Source organism: Oncorhynchus kisutch, linkage group LG18 (assembly GCF_002021735.2).
Source record: "Oncorhynchus kisutch isolate 150728-3 linkage group LG18, Okis_V2, whole genome shotgun sequence".
NCBI lineage: Eukaryota > Metazoa > Chordata > Actinopteri > Salmoniformes > Salmonidae > Oncorhynchus > Oncorhynchus kisutch.
In genome coordinates, this window is record NC_034191.2 from 84203071 (window position 1) to 84216781 (window position 13711).

At 43.9% G+C, this 13711-nt stretch overlaps 1 protein-coding gene across 4 annotated transcripts in view; it reads left to right on the forward strand.

Moving 5' to 3' along the window:
- Positions 1-4715, forward strand: part of nktr (natural killer cell triggering receptor) — a 129911-nt gene extending 125196 nt beyond the window's left edge. For all 4 annotated transcript variants that reach the window (XM_031796913.1, XM_031796915.1, XM_031796914.1 and 1 more), the window contains one exon: positions 1865-4715. In XM_031796913.1, coding sequence (XP_031652773.1) covers positions 1865-1928 — 64 coding nt within the window. In that variant the 3' untranslated portion in view covers positions 1929-4715. The remainder of the gene's footprint in view (positions 1-1864) is intronic.
- The last annotated feature ends 8996 nt before the right edge of the window (positions 4716-13711 follow it).

Below are 13711 nucleotides of genomic sequence, written 5' to 3' on the forward strand. Positions count from 1 at the left end.
TCAACCCCCCCACCCCCCGACAGGTATATTCTCAAGCCCCCCACCCCCCGACAGGTATATTCTCAAGCCACCGCCTGACAGGTATATTCTCATTCCTCTACCTGACAGGTATATTCTCAGCCCTCCCACCTGACAGGTATATTCTCAGCCCTCCCACCTGACAGGTATATTCTCAACACCCCCGACATGTATATTCACAACCCCCCACCTGACAGGTATATTCTCAAGCCCCCCAGCCCCCGACAGGTATATTCTCAAGCCCCCCAGCCCCGACAGGTATATTCTCAACCCCCCCCACCTGACAGGTATATTCTCAGCCCTCCCACCTGACAGGTATATTCTCATTCCTCCACCTGACATGAATATTCTCAACCCTCCGACAGGTATATTCTCAACCCCCTACCCCCGACAGGTATATTCTCAAGCCCCCCACCCCCGACAGGTATATTCTCAACCCCTCCCACATGACAGGTATATTCTCAGCCCTCCCACCTGACAGGTATATTCTCAGCCCTCCCACCTGACAGGTATATTCTCATTCCTCCACCTGACAGGTATATTCTCAGCCCTCCCACCTGACAGGTATATTCTCAACCCCCCCACCCGACATGAATATTCTCAACTCCCCCTCCTGACAGGTATATTCTCATTCCTCCACCTGACAGGTATATTCTCAACCCACCGCCTGACAGGTATATTCTTAACCCCCCGCCTGACAGGTATATTCTCAACCCCCCCCCACCTGACAGGTATATTCTCTACCCCCCCACTTGACATGTATATTCTCAATCCCCCCTCCTGACAGGTATATTCTCAAACCCCCCCCACCACCTGACAGGTATATTCTCAACCCCTCCCCCCCACCTGACAGGAAAATTCTCAACCCCCCCACCCTCCGACAGGTATATTCTCAAGCCCCCCAGCCCCCGACAGGTATATTCTCAACCCCCCCGACCTGACAGGTATATTCTCAGCCCTCCCACCTGACAGGTATATTCTCATTCCTCCACCTGACAGGTATATTCTCATTCCTCCACCTGACAGGTATATTCTCAGCCCTCCCACCTGACAGGTATATTCTCAGCCCTCCCACCTGACAGGTATATTCTCAGCCCTCCCACCTGACAGGTATATTCTCAAACCCCCCCCTCCTGACAGGTATATTCTCAAACCCCCCCACCTGACAGGTATATTCTCAAACCCCCCCACCTGACAGGTATATTCTCAAACCCCCCCCCTCCGGACAGGTATATTCTCATTCCTCCACCTGACAGGTATATTCTCAGCCCTCCCACCTGACAGGTATATTCTCATTCCTCCACCTGACATGAATATTCTCAACCCCCCGACATGTATATTCGCAACCCCCCACCTGACAGGTATATTCTCAACCCCCCCCCCCCCCCCCACCTGACAGGTATATTCTCAACCCCCCCCCCCCCCCCCCCCCCCCCCCCCCCACCTGACAGGTATATTCTCAGCCCTCCCACCTGACAGGTATATTCTCAGCCCTCCCACCTGACAGGTATATTCTCATTCCTCCACCTGACAGGTATATTCTCAGCCCTCCCACCCGACAGGTATATTCTCAACCCCCCCCCCACCTGACAGGTATATTCTCAACCCCCCCCCCCCCCCCCCCCACCTGACAGGTATATTCTCAACCCCCCCCCCCCCCCCCCCCCACCTGACAGGTATATTCTCAACCCCCCACAGGTTAATTCTCTGTTCTCGTCTCCTCTTGCTAAAGTTACTCCACTATTTTAAAACATTGTTAAGAATCTAACCATCCACTTAACGAGAAGTGAAATATTTATTTATATTTTCACTGTTTTCCCCCATTCATGTGTCTGTCCCTCTGCAGGTCTTACCACTCCTCTAGTCGCAGCTCTTCCCGACACTGGAGCCACAGTGGAAGATACAGTTGAGCTGGATCATGTCTGTTATGTCTCTATCCTGATGACTCATGAGTCTGTTTCTGTCCTGATGATTCATGAGTCTGTTTCTGTCCTGATGATTCATGAGTCTGTTTCTGTCCTGATGACTCATGAGTGTCTCTGTACTGATTGAATTATGAGTGTCTTGGTCCTGATGATTCATGAGTCGGTTTCTGTCCTGATGCTTCATATGGGTTGATCTGGTTCATGATTCTGTCTCTGTCCTAGTGATTCATGTGGGTTGCTCTGGTTCAGGAGTCAGTTTCTGTCCTGGTGATTCCTGTGGGTCTATACAGCTATCATGCCTACTCCCTGTCACTCAGTGTAATATCGAACTGGACAAGAGTACAAACAGATCTGGGACCAGGCATGCCTTTTGTTCTCTCATCTTCTATTGGGAACTTATTTGGTTACTTCTTATATAGAGGGAAAAGTAATGACCTGTATGTCATTTGTGTGGCTATCAGAAAGCATTCATAACCCTTGACTTATTCCACATTTTGTTAGAACCTGAATTCAAAATGGATTAATTATCTATTTTCTCTCACACATCTGCACACAAAACCCTCTAATGACAAAGTGAAAACATGTTTTTAGACATTCTTGCTAATTAATTGAAAGTTAAATAGAGAAATATCTCCTTTATGTAAGTATTCATTCTTTATTTTACCTTTATTTTACTAGGCAAGTCAGTTAAGAACAAATTCTTATTTTCAATGACGGCCTAGGAACAGTGGGTTAACTGCCTGTTCAGGGGCAGAAATCGGGGTTTTGAACTTGCAACCTTCCGGTTACTTGTCCAACGCTCTAACCACTAGGCTACCCTGCCGCCCCTGCCTGGCAGCGATTACAGCTGTGAGTGTTTCTGGGTAAGTCTCTAAGAGATTTGCACACCAGGATTGTACAACATTTGCACATTATTCTTTCAAAATTTCTTCAAGCTCTGTCAAATTGGTTGTTGATCATTTTCAAGTCTTGCCATACATAATTAAGCCACTCAGGAACATTCAATGTCTTCTTGGTAAGTAACTGTAGTGTATATTTGGCCTTATGTTTTAGGTTATTGTCCTGCTGAAAGGTGAATTAATCTCTGTTGGAAAGCAGACTGAACCAGGTTTTCCTCTTGGATTTTACCTGTGCTTAGCTCTATTGCATTTCTATTTATCCTGAAAAACTCCTAGTTCTTACAGATGCCACATTTTTGACAGTTTTACTTTAGTGCCTTATTGCAAACAGGATGCATGTTTTGGAATATTTTTTATTCTGTACAGACTTCATTCTTTTCACTCTGTCATTTAGGTTAGTATTGTAGAGTAGCTACAAGGTTGTTGATCCATCCTCAGTTGTCTCCTATCACAGCCATTAAACTCTAACTGTTTTAAAGTCACCATTGGCCTCATTGTGAAATCCCTGAGCACTTTCCTTCCTCTCCGGCAACTGAGGTAGGAAGGACGCCTGTATCTTTGTAGTGACTGGGTGTATTGTTACACCATCCAAGGTGTGATTAATAACTTCAACATGCTCAAAGGGATATTCAATGTCTGCTTTTTTTAATCTATCTACCAATAGGTGCCCTTCTTTGCGAGGCATTGTAAAACCTCCCTGGTCTTTGTGTTTGAATCTGTTTTTGAACTTCACTGCTCTACTGAGGGACCTTATAGATAATTGTGTGTGTGGGGTACAGAGATGAGGAAGTCATTCAAAAGTCATGTTAAACTATTATTACACACAGTGAGTCAATGCAACTTATGTGACTTGTTCAGCACATTATTACTCCTGAACTTATTTAGGCTTGCCATAGCAAAGGGATTGAATACTTATTGACTGAAGACATTTAAGATATTAATTTTTTATTCATTTGTAAAATAAAAATACGTAATTCCACTTTGACATTATGGGATATTGTGTGTAGGCCAGTGACACAAAATCTAAATGTAATCCATTTTAATGTCTGGCTGTAACACAACACAATGTGTAATAAGTCAAGGTTGTGAATACTTTCTGAAGGCACTGTATATTTGTTTATTCCTAACAGACAGTTTTAATTTGTTTTTTTTTATTCATTTGATTTAGTATTGATTTTATACACTGAAATAACTGAATGTACATCAAGCAAGAAACTGATCCAATGTTTAGTTTATGATAGACGAGTTCTGTTTTTGTTTGAGAATTATCAATGGGTTAAATGTATTTGATAGTTTGCATTTAAACGGTGGTCACCGCACATCATGTGGGTAAAGGAAGAAAAGCAATGCCTTAAGCTGCTTGGACAGGGTGAGACAGATGGCAGGACGGGGGCCCTATGGTTAGTTAATAGTGGTTAGCAGGAGGTGTTTATTTTGCTTGTCATAAAAGTACAATTGTTTGTTCTAGATTGCAGGAAAAGGCAGTTTGACGTTCAAAAACGAATCCGAAAGGGGACTGCCCCCCCCCCCCCCCGCCGTATTCAGCAGCGCCACAAAAAAATCCTGGGTTAGTAGTGGTTGGTACTGGATCATTCTCATTAGTATATACCGCAGCAAACTATACCAACGTTTTGCAAAGGAAATTAGTTTCTCATCGGTCAAGTTCAGGTCAGGCTTTCTTCCATTTTTGACCCAGGTAAGTGATTACAGAAGACAAATGCCTGTTTAGTTTTTCACTGAATATTTTCATTGTTCTAACAGTTATTTTGCCTCAATAGTTTAATGAATGTACAACATGTGTTGACGAGATGTCTGTATCCTGCGGTCATTGAAAAGGCTGCATTCAAACATTAAAACTCAAGTAAGGCTTTTCTAATTTGTTCGGTGTTTATTTTTTGGGATGGACAATGTTCTATGGTCAGGCGATAGGACTGACACCCACTGCTAATTACCGTTGGTCGGCACAGTGCCAATTACAGGTTGACTCACTATGGTCTACTAAAGAACAGGATCACTCACTATGGTCTCCTATAGAACAGGTTGACTCACTATGTCTACTATAGAACAGGTTCACTCACTATGTCTACTATAGAACAGGTTCACTCACTATGTCTACTATAGAACAGGTTCACTCACTATGTCTACTATAGAACAGGATCACTCACTATGTCTACTGTAGAACAGGTTCACTCACTATGTCTACTATAGAACAGGGTCACTCACTATGTCTACTGTAGAACAGGTTGACTCTGAGGGGCCATTTCAACTTTCAGAATTACGCTTTCACTAATTACACAGCAGCATAGAAACATCTAGTTACACAGCAGCATAGAGACATCTAGTTACACAGCAGCATAGAAACATCTAGTTACACAGCAGCATAGAGAGAAACATCTAGTTACACAGCAGCATAGAAACATCTAGTTACACAGCAGCATAGAGACATCTAGTTACACAGCAGCATAGAGACATCTAGTTACACAGCAGCATAGAGACATCTAGTTACACAGCAGCATAGAGAGAAACATCTAGTTACACAGCAGCATAGAGAAACATCTAGTTACACAGCAGCATAGAGAAACATCTAGTTACACAGCAGCATAGAGAAACATCTAGTTACACAGCAGCATAGAGACATCTAGTTACACAGCAGCATAGAGACATCTAGTTACACAGCAGCATAGAGACATCTAGTTACACAGCAGCATAGAGACATCTAGTTACACAGCAGCATAGAGACATCTAGTTACACAGCAGCATAGAGACATCTAGTTACACAGCAGCATAGAGACATCTAGTTACACAGCAGCATAGAGACATCTAGTTACACAGCAGCATAGAGACATCTAGTTACACAGCAGCATAGAGACATCTAGTTACACAGCAGCATAGAGACATCTAGTTACACAGCAGCATAGAGACATCTAGTTACACAGCAGCATAGAGACATCTAGTTACACAGCAGCATAGAGATAAACATCTAGTTACACAGCAGCATAGAGACATCTAGTTACACAGCAGCATAGAGAGAAACATCTATTTACACAGCAGCATAGTGAGAAACATCTAGTTACACAGCAGCATAGATACATCTAGTTACACAGCAGCATAGAGAAACATCTAGTTACACAGCAGCATAGAGACATCTAGTTACACAGCAGCATAGAGATAAACATCTATTTACACAGCAGCATAGTGAGAAACATCTAGTTACACAGCAGCATAGATACATCTAGTTACACAGCAGCATAGAGACATTAAAACTCAAGTAAGGCTTTTCTAATTTGTTCGGTGTTGATTTTTTGGTATGGACAATGTTCTATGGTCAGGCGATAGGACTGACACCCACTGCTAATTACCGTTGGTCGGCACAGTGCCAATTACAGGTTGACTCACTATGGTCTACTAAAGAACAGGATCACTCACTATGGTCTCCTATAGAACAGGTTGACTCACTATGTCTACTATAGAACAGGATCACTCACTATGTCTACTATAGAACAGGTTCACTCACTATGTCTACTATAGAACAGGATCACTCACTATGTCTACTGTAGAACAGGTTCACTCACTATGTCTACTATAGAACAGGGTCACTCACTATGTCTACTGTAGAACAGGTTGACTCTGAGGGGCCATTTCAACTTTCAGAATTACGCTTTCACTAATTACACAGCAGCATAGAGAGAAACATCTAGTTACACAGCAGCATAGAAACATCTAGTTACACAGCAGCATAGAGACATCTAGTTACACAGCAGCATAGAGACATCTAGTTACACAGCAGCATAGAGACATCTAGTTACACAGCAGCATAGAGACATCTAGTTACACAGCAGCATAGAGACATCTAGTTACACAGCAGCATAGAGAGAATAATCTAGTTACACAGCAGCATAGAGAAACATCTAGTTACACAGCAGCATAGAAACATCTAGTTACACAGCAGCATAGAGACATCTAGTTACACAGCAGCATAGAGACATCTAGTTACACAGCAGCATAGAGACATCTAGTTACACAGCAGCATAGAGAGAAACATCTAGTTACACAGCAGCATAGAGACATCTAGTTACACAGCAGCATAGAGAGAATAATCTAGTTACACAGCAGCATAGAGAAACATCTAGTTACACAGCAGCATAGATACATCTAGTTACACAGCAGCATAGAGACATCTAGTTACACAGCAGCATAGAGAAACATCTAGTTACACAGCAGCATAGAGACATCTAGTTACACAGCAGCATAGTGAGAAACATCTAGTTCCACAGCAGCATAGAAACATCTAGTTACACAGCAGCATAGAGACATCTAGTTACACAGCAGCATAGAGACATCTAGTTACACAGCAGCATAGAGACATCTAGTTACACAGCAGCATAGAGACATCTAGTTACACAGCAGCATAGAGATAAACATCTAGTTACACAGCAGCATAGAGACATCTAGTTACACAGCAGCATAGAGAGAAACATCTATTTACACAGCAGCATAGTGAGAAACATCTAGTTACACAGCAGCATAGATACATCTAGTTACACAGCAGCATAGAGATAAACATCTAGTTACACAGCAGCATAGAGACATCTAGTTACACAGCAGCATAGAGATAAACATCTATTTACACAGCAGCATAGTGAGAAACATCTAGTTACACAGCAGCATAGATACATCTAGTTACACAGCAGCATAGAGACATCTAGTTACACAGCAGCACAGTGAGAAACATCTAGTTACACAGCAGCATAGAGAAACATCTAGTTACACAGCAGCATAGAGACATCTAGTTACACAGCAGCATAGAGAGAAACATCTAGTTACACAGCAGCATAGAGAAACATCTAGTTACACAGCAGCATAGATACATCTAGTTACACAGCAGCATAGAGACATCTAGTTACACAGCAGCATAGAGACATCTAGTTACACAGCAGCATAGAGAAACATCTAGTTACACAGCAGCATAGAGACATCTAGTTACACAGCAGCACAGTGAGAAACATCTAATTACACAGCAGCATAGAGAAACATCTAGTTACACAGCAGCATAGAGAAACATCTAGTTACACAGCAGCATAGAAACATCTAGTTACACAGCAGCATAGAAACATCTAGTTACACAGCAGCATAGATACATCTAGTTACACAGCAGCATAGAGACATCTAATTACACAGCAGCATAGAGACATCTAGTTACACAGCAGCATAGAGAAACATCTAGTTACACAGCAGCATAGTGAGAAACATCTAGTTACACAGCAGCATAGAGACATCTAGTTACACAGCAGCATAGAGAGAAACATCTAGTTACACAGCAGCATAGAGACATCTAGTTACACAGCAGCATAGAGAAACATCTAGTTACACAGCAGCATAGAAACATCTAGTTACACAGCAGCATATATACATCTAGTTACACAGCAGCATAGAAACATCTAGTTACACAGCAGCATAGAGACATCTAATTACACAGCAGCATAGAGATATCTAGTTACACAGCAGCATAGAGACATCTAGTTACACAGCAGCATAGAGACATCTAGTTACACAGCGGCATAGAAACATCTAGTTACACAGCAGCATAGAAACATCTAGTTACACAGCAGCATAGAAACACCTAATTACACAGCAGCATAGAGAGAAACATCTAGTTACACAGCAGCATAGAGATATCTAGTTACACAGCAGCATAGTGAGAAACATCTAGTTACACAGCAGCATAGAGAGAATCATCTAGTTACACAGCAGCATAGAGAGAAACATTAGTTACACAGCAGCATAGAGACATCTAGTTACACAGCAGCATAGAGAAACATCTAGTTACACAGCAGCATAGAGAGAATCATCTAGTTACACAGCAGCATAGAGAGAAACATTAGTTACACAGCAGCATAGAGACATCTAGTTACACAGCAGCATAGAGAAACATCTAGTTACACAGCAGCATAGAGACATCTAGTTACACAGCAGCATAGAGAGAAACATCTAATTACACAGCAGCATAGAGAGAAACATCTAGTTACACAGCAGCATAGAGAAACATCTAGTTACACAGCAGCATAGAGACATCTAGTTACACAGCAGCATAGAGACATCTAGTTACACAGCAGCATAGAGAGAAACATCTAATTACACAGCAGCATAGAGAAACATCTAGTTACACAGCAGCATAGAGAGAAACATCTAGTTACACAGCAGCATAGAAACATCTAGTTACACAGCAGCATAGAAACATCTAGTTACACAGCAGCATAGAGACATCTAGTTACACAGCAGCATAGAAACATCTAGTTACACAGCAGCATAGTGAGAAACATCTAGTTACACAGCAGCATAGAAACATCTAGTTACACAGCAGCATAGAAACATCTAGTTACACAGCAGCATAGAGAAACATCTAGTTACACAGCAGCATAGAGAAACATCTAGTTACACAGCAGCATGGAGATATCTAGTTACACAGCAGCATGGAGATATCTAGTTACACAGCAGCATAGTGAGAATCATCTAGTTACACAGCAGCATAGAGAGAAACATCTAGTTACACAGCAGCATAGAGAGAATCATCTAGTTACACAGCAGCATAGAAAAACATCTAGTTACACAGCAGCATAGAGACAACCACTCACTGGACCCATATTTATTTTCAATCTCTTTTCGATTTTTAATTTGATTATACCTTCCGGTAACCTGCCTCACCCGATGTGATACGGAATCGCTATTATTTTAAATTTTAGAATACATTCAAGAACCTCCAGAAGCTAACCAGCTAATTAGCTACAAGCTGTTTAGTCATTGTTAGCCACTGCTAGCGGCTTTAACCTTCTGCACAGCCAGCCCTGTTTTTAGCCTGGATAATACTCGCCAGTCTACCAGTATCGAACTGTGTCTCCACAACAACGCCGGATTCCTGCCGTAATCCCTGGAACACTACTTCTTATCTTCACAGCTAGCTTGCACCCAGTACCGAAGCTATCCCTGAGGCCCACCTCCCGGCCTACTCAGCTGTTCACCCGAACCCCACTCATACACAGCTAGAGCCCAATACTCCACCGGATCCTTGCTGTAAACTCTGGACCTTGGCTAACGCCACTGCCACGAAGCTAGCACCAGTTAGCCGTGAGCCAGGCACATCTCCCTGCTAGCAAACTAAATTCTACAATACCTCTTTCACCATCTGGCTTGGATTCTCTGTCGACACGGCCCCACGCCAAACCACCAGGACTGGTCTGCCGACGAATACTCCATCCGCTGTGCCTCCCCCTACCACCCCCGGGCTACTAACTTTAACTGTGTCGCCCGCGTGCTAGCGTAGTGGCGGCTTCCCTGTTCCATCTACTGCTGCCTCTGGACACTATGATCACTTGGCTACATAGCTGATATAAGGAAGTGGATGGCTGCAAACTTTTTACTTTTAAACTCGGACAAATAAGAGATGCTTGTTCTAGGTCCCAAGAAACAAAGAGATCTTCTGTTGAATCTGACAATTCATCTTAATGGTTGTACAGTCGTCTCAAATAAAACTGTGAAGGACCTCGGCGTTACTCTGGACCCTGATCTCTCTTTTGAAGAACATATCAAGACCATTTCAAGGACAGCTTTTTTCCATCTACGTAACATTGCAAAAATCAGAAACTTTCTGTCCAAAAATTATGCAGAAAAATTAATCCATGCTTTTGTCACTTTTAGGTTAGACTACTGCAATGCTCTACTTTCCGGCTACCCGGATAAAGCACTAAATAAACTTCAGTTAGTGCTAAATACGGCTGCTAGAATCCTGACTAGAACCAAAAAATTTGATCATATTACTCCAGTGCTAGCCTGTCTACACTGGCTTCCTGTCAAAGCAAGGGCTGATTTCAAGGTTTTACTGCTAACCTACAAAACATTACATGGGCTTGCTCCTACCTATCTCTCTGATTTGGTCCTGCCGTACATACCTACACGTACGCTACGGTCACAAGATGCAGGCCTCCTAATTGTCCCTAGAATTTCTAAGCAAACAGCTGGAGGCAGGGCTTTCTCCTATAGAGCTCCATTTTTATGGAACGGTCTGCCTACCCATGTCAGAGACGCAAACTCGGTCTCAACCTTTAAGTCTTTACTGAAGACTCATCTCTTCAGTGGGTCATATGATTGAGTGTAGTCTGGCCCAGGAGTGGGAAGGTGAACGGAAAGGCTCTGGAGCAACGAACCGCCCTTGCTGTCTCTGCCTGGCCGGTTCCCCTCTTTCCACTGGGATTCTCTGCCTCCAACCCTATTACAGGGGCTGAGTCACTGGCTTACTGGGGTTCTCTCATGCCGTCCCTGGAAGGGGTGCGTCACCTGAGTGGGTTGATTCACTGATGTGGTCATCCTGTCTGGGTTGGCGCCCCCCCTTGGGTTGTGCCATGGCGGAGATCTTTGTGGGCTATACTCAGCCTTGTCTCAGGATGGTAAGTTGGTGGTTGAAGATATCCCTCTAGTGGTGTGGGGGCTGTGCATTGGCAAAGTGGGTGGGGTTATATCCTTCCTGTTTGGCCCTGTCCGGGTTGTCCTCGGATGGGGCCACAGTATCTCCTGACCCCTCCTGTCTCAGCCTCCAGTATTTATGCTGCAGTAGTTTATGTGTCGGGGGCTAGGGTCAGTTTGTTATATCTGGAGTACTTCTCCTGTCCTATTCGGTGTCCTGTGTGAATCTAAGTGTGCGTTCTCTATTTCTCTCCTTCTCTCTTTCTTTCTCTCTCTCGGAGGACCTGAGCCCTAGGACCATGCCCCAGGACTACCTGACATGATGACTCCTTGCTGTCCCCAGTCCACCTGGCTGTGCTGCTGCTCCAGTTTCAACTGTTCTGCCTGTGATTATTATTCGACCATGCTGGTCATTTATGAACATTTGAACATCTTGGCCATGTTCTGTTATAATCTCCACCCGGCACAGCCAGAAGAGGACTGGCCACCCCACATAGCCTGGTTCCTCTCTAGGTTTCTTCCTAGGTTTTGGCCTTTCTCTGGAGTTTTTCCTAGCCACTGTGCTTCTACACCTGCATTGCTTGCTGTTTGGGGTTTTAGGCTGGATTTCTGTACAGCACTTTGAGATATCAGCTGATGTATGAAGGGCTATATAAATACATTTGATTTGATTTGATGCCTGCTGGACTGTCCATTAATCATGGTACTCCATTCTGTTTATTTATGTTTTATCTGTCGGCCCCAGCCGCAAATTCAGGCTCTGTGTGTAGTTAATCCGACCCTCTCTGCCTAGTCATTGCCATTTTACCTGCTGTTGTTGTGTTAGCTGACTAGCTGTTGTTGTCTCACCTGTTGTTTTAGCAAGCTCTCCCAATCAAGACCTGCGATTACTTTATGCCTTGCTGTATGTCTCTCTCAAATATCAATATGCCTTGTATACTGTTGTTCAGGTTAGTTATCATTGTTTTAGTTTACAATGGAGCCCCTAGTTCCACTCCTCACACCTCTGATACCTCCTTTGTCCCACCTCCCACACATGCGGTGATCTCATCGATTATAACCAGCATGTCCAGAGATGCAACCTCTCTTATCATCACCCAGTGCCTGGGCTTACCTCCACTGTACCCGCACCCCACCATACCCCTGTCTGCACATTATGCCCTGAATATATTCTCCCACACCCATAAATCTGCTCCTTTTATTCTCTGTCCCCAACGCTCTAGGCGACCAGTTTTGATAGCCTTTAGCCGCACCCTCATCCTACTCCTCCTCTGTTCCTCGGGTGATGTGGAGGTAAACCCAGGCCCTGCATGTCCCCAGGCACCCTCATTTGTTGACTTCTGTGATCGAAAAAGCCTTGGATTCATGTATGTCAACATCAGAAGCCTCCTCCCTATGTTTGTTTTACTCACTGCTTTAGCACACTCTGCTAACCCTGATGTCCTTGCTGTGTCTGAATCCTGGCTTAGGAAGACCACCAAAAATTATGATATTTCCATACCCAACTATAACACTTTCCATCAAGATAGAACTGCCAAAGGGGGAGGAGTTGCAATCTACTGCAGAGATAGCCTGCAAAGTTCTGTCATCCTTTCCAGGTCTATGCCCAAACAGTTCGAACTTCTAATTTTTAAAATGAATCTCTCCAGAAATAAGTCTCTTACTGTTGCCGCCTGCTACCGACCCCCCTCAGCTGTGCCCTGGACACCATCTGTGAATTGATTGCCCCCCATCTAGCTTCAGAGTTTGTTCTGTTAGGTGACCTAAACTGGGATATGCTTAACACTCCGGCAGTACTATAATCTAAGCTAGATGCCCTCAATCTCACACAAATCATCAAGGAACCCACCAGGTACAACCCTAAATCCGTAAACATGGGCACCCTCAGACATTATCCTGACCAACTTGACCTCCAAATACAGCTCTGCTGTCTTCAATCAGGATCTCAGCGATCACTGCCTCATTGCCTGTATCCGCTACGGGTCTGCGGTCAAACGACCACCCCTCATCACTGTCAAACGCTCCCTAAAACACTTCTGCGAGCAGGCCTTTCTAATCGACCTGGCCCGGGTTTCCTGGAAGGATATTGACCTCATCCCGTCAGTTGAGGATGCCTGGTCATTTTTTTAAAGTAACTTCCTCACCATCTTAGGCAAGCATGCTCCGTTCAAAAAAATGCAGAACTAAGAACAGATAAAGCCCTTGGTTCACTCCAGACCTGACTGCCCTCGACCAGCACAAAAACATCCTGTGGCGGACTGCAATAGCATCGAATAGTCCTCTCAATATGCAACTGTTCCAGGAAGACAGGAACCAATACACACAGTCAGTCAGGAAAGCAAAGGCCAGCTTTTTCAAGCTGCAAAACCTGGACCCATACAAATCAGCTGGGCTTAACAATCTGGACCCTCTATT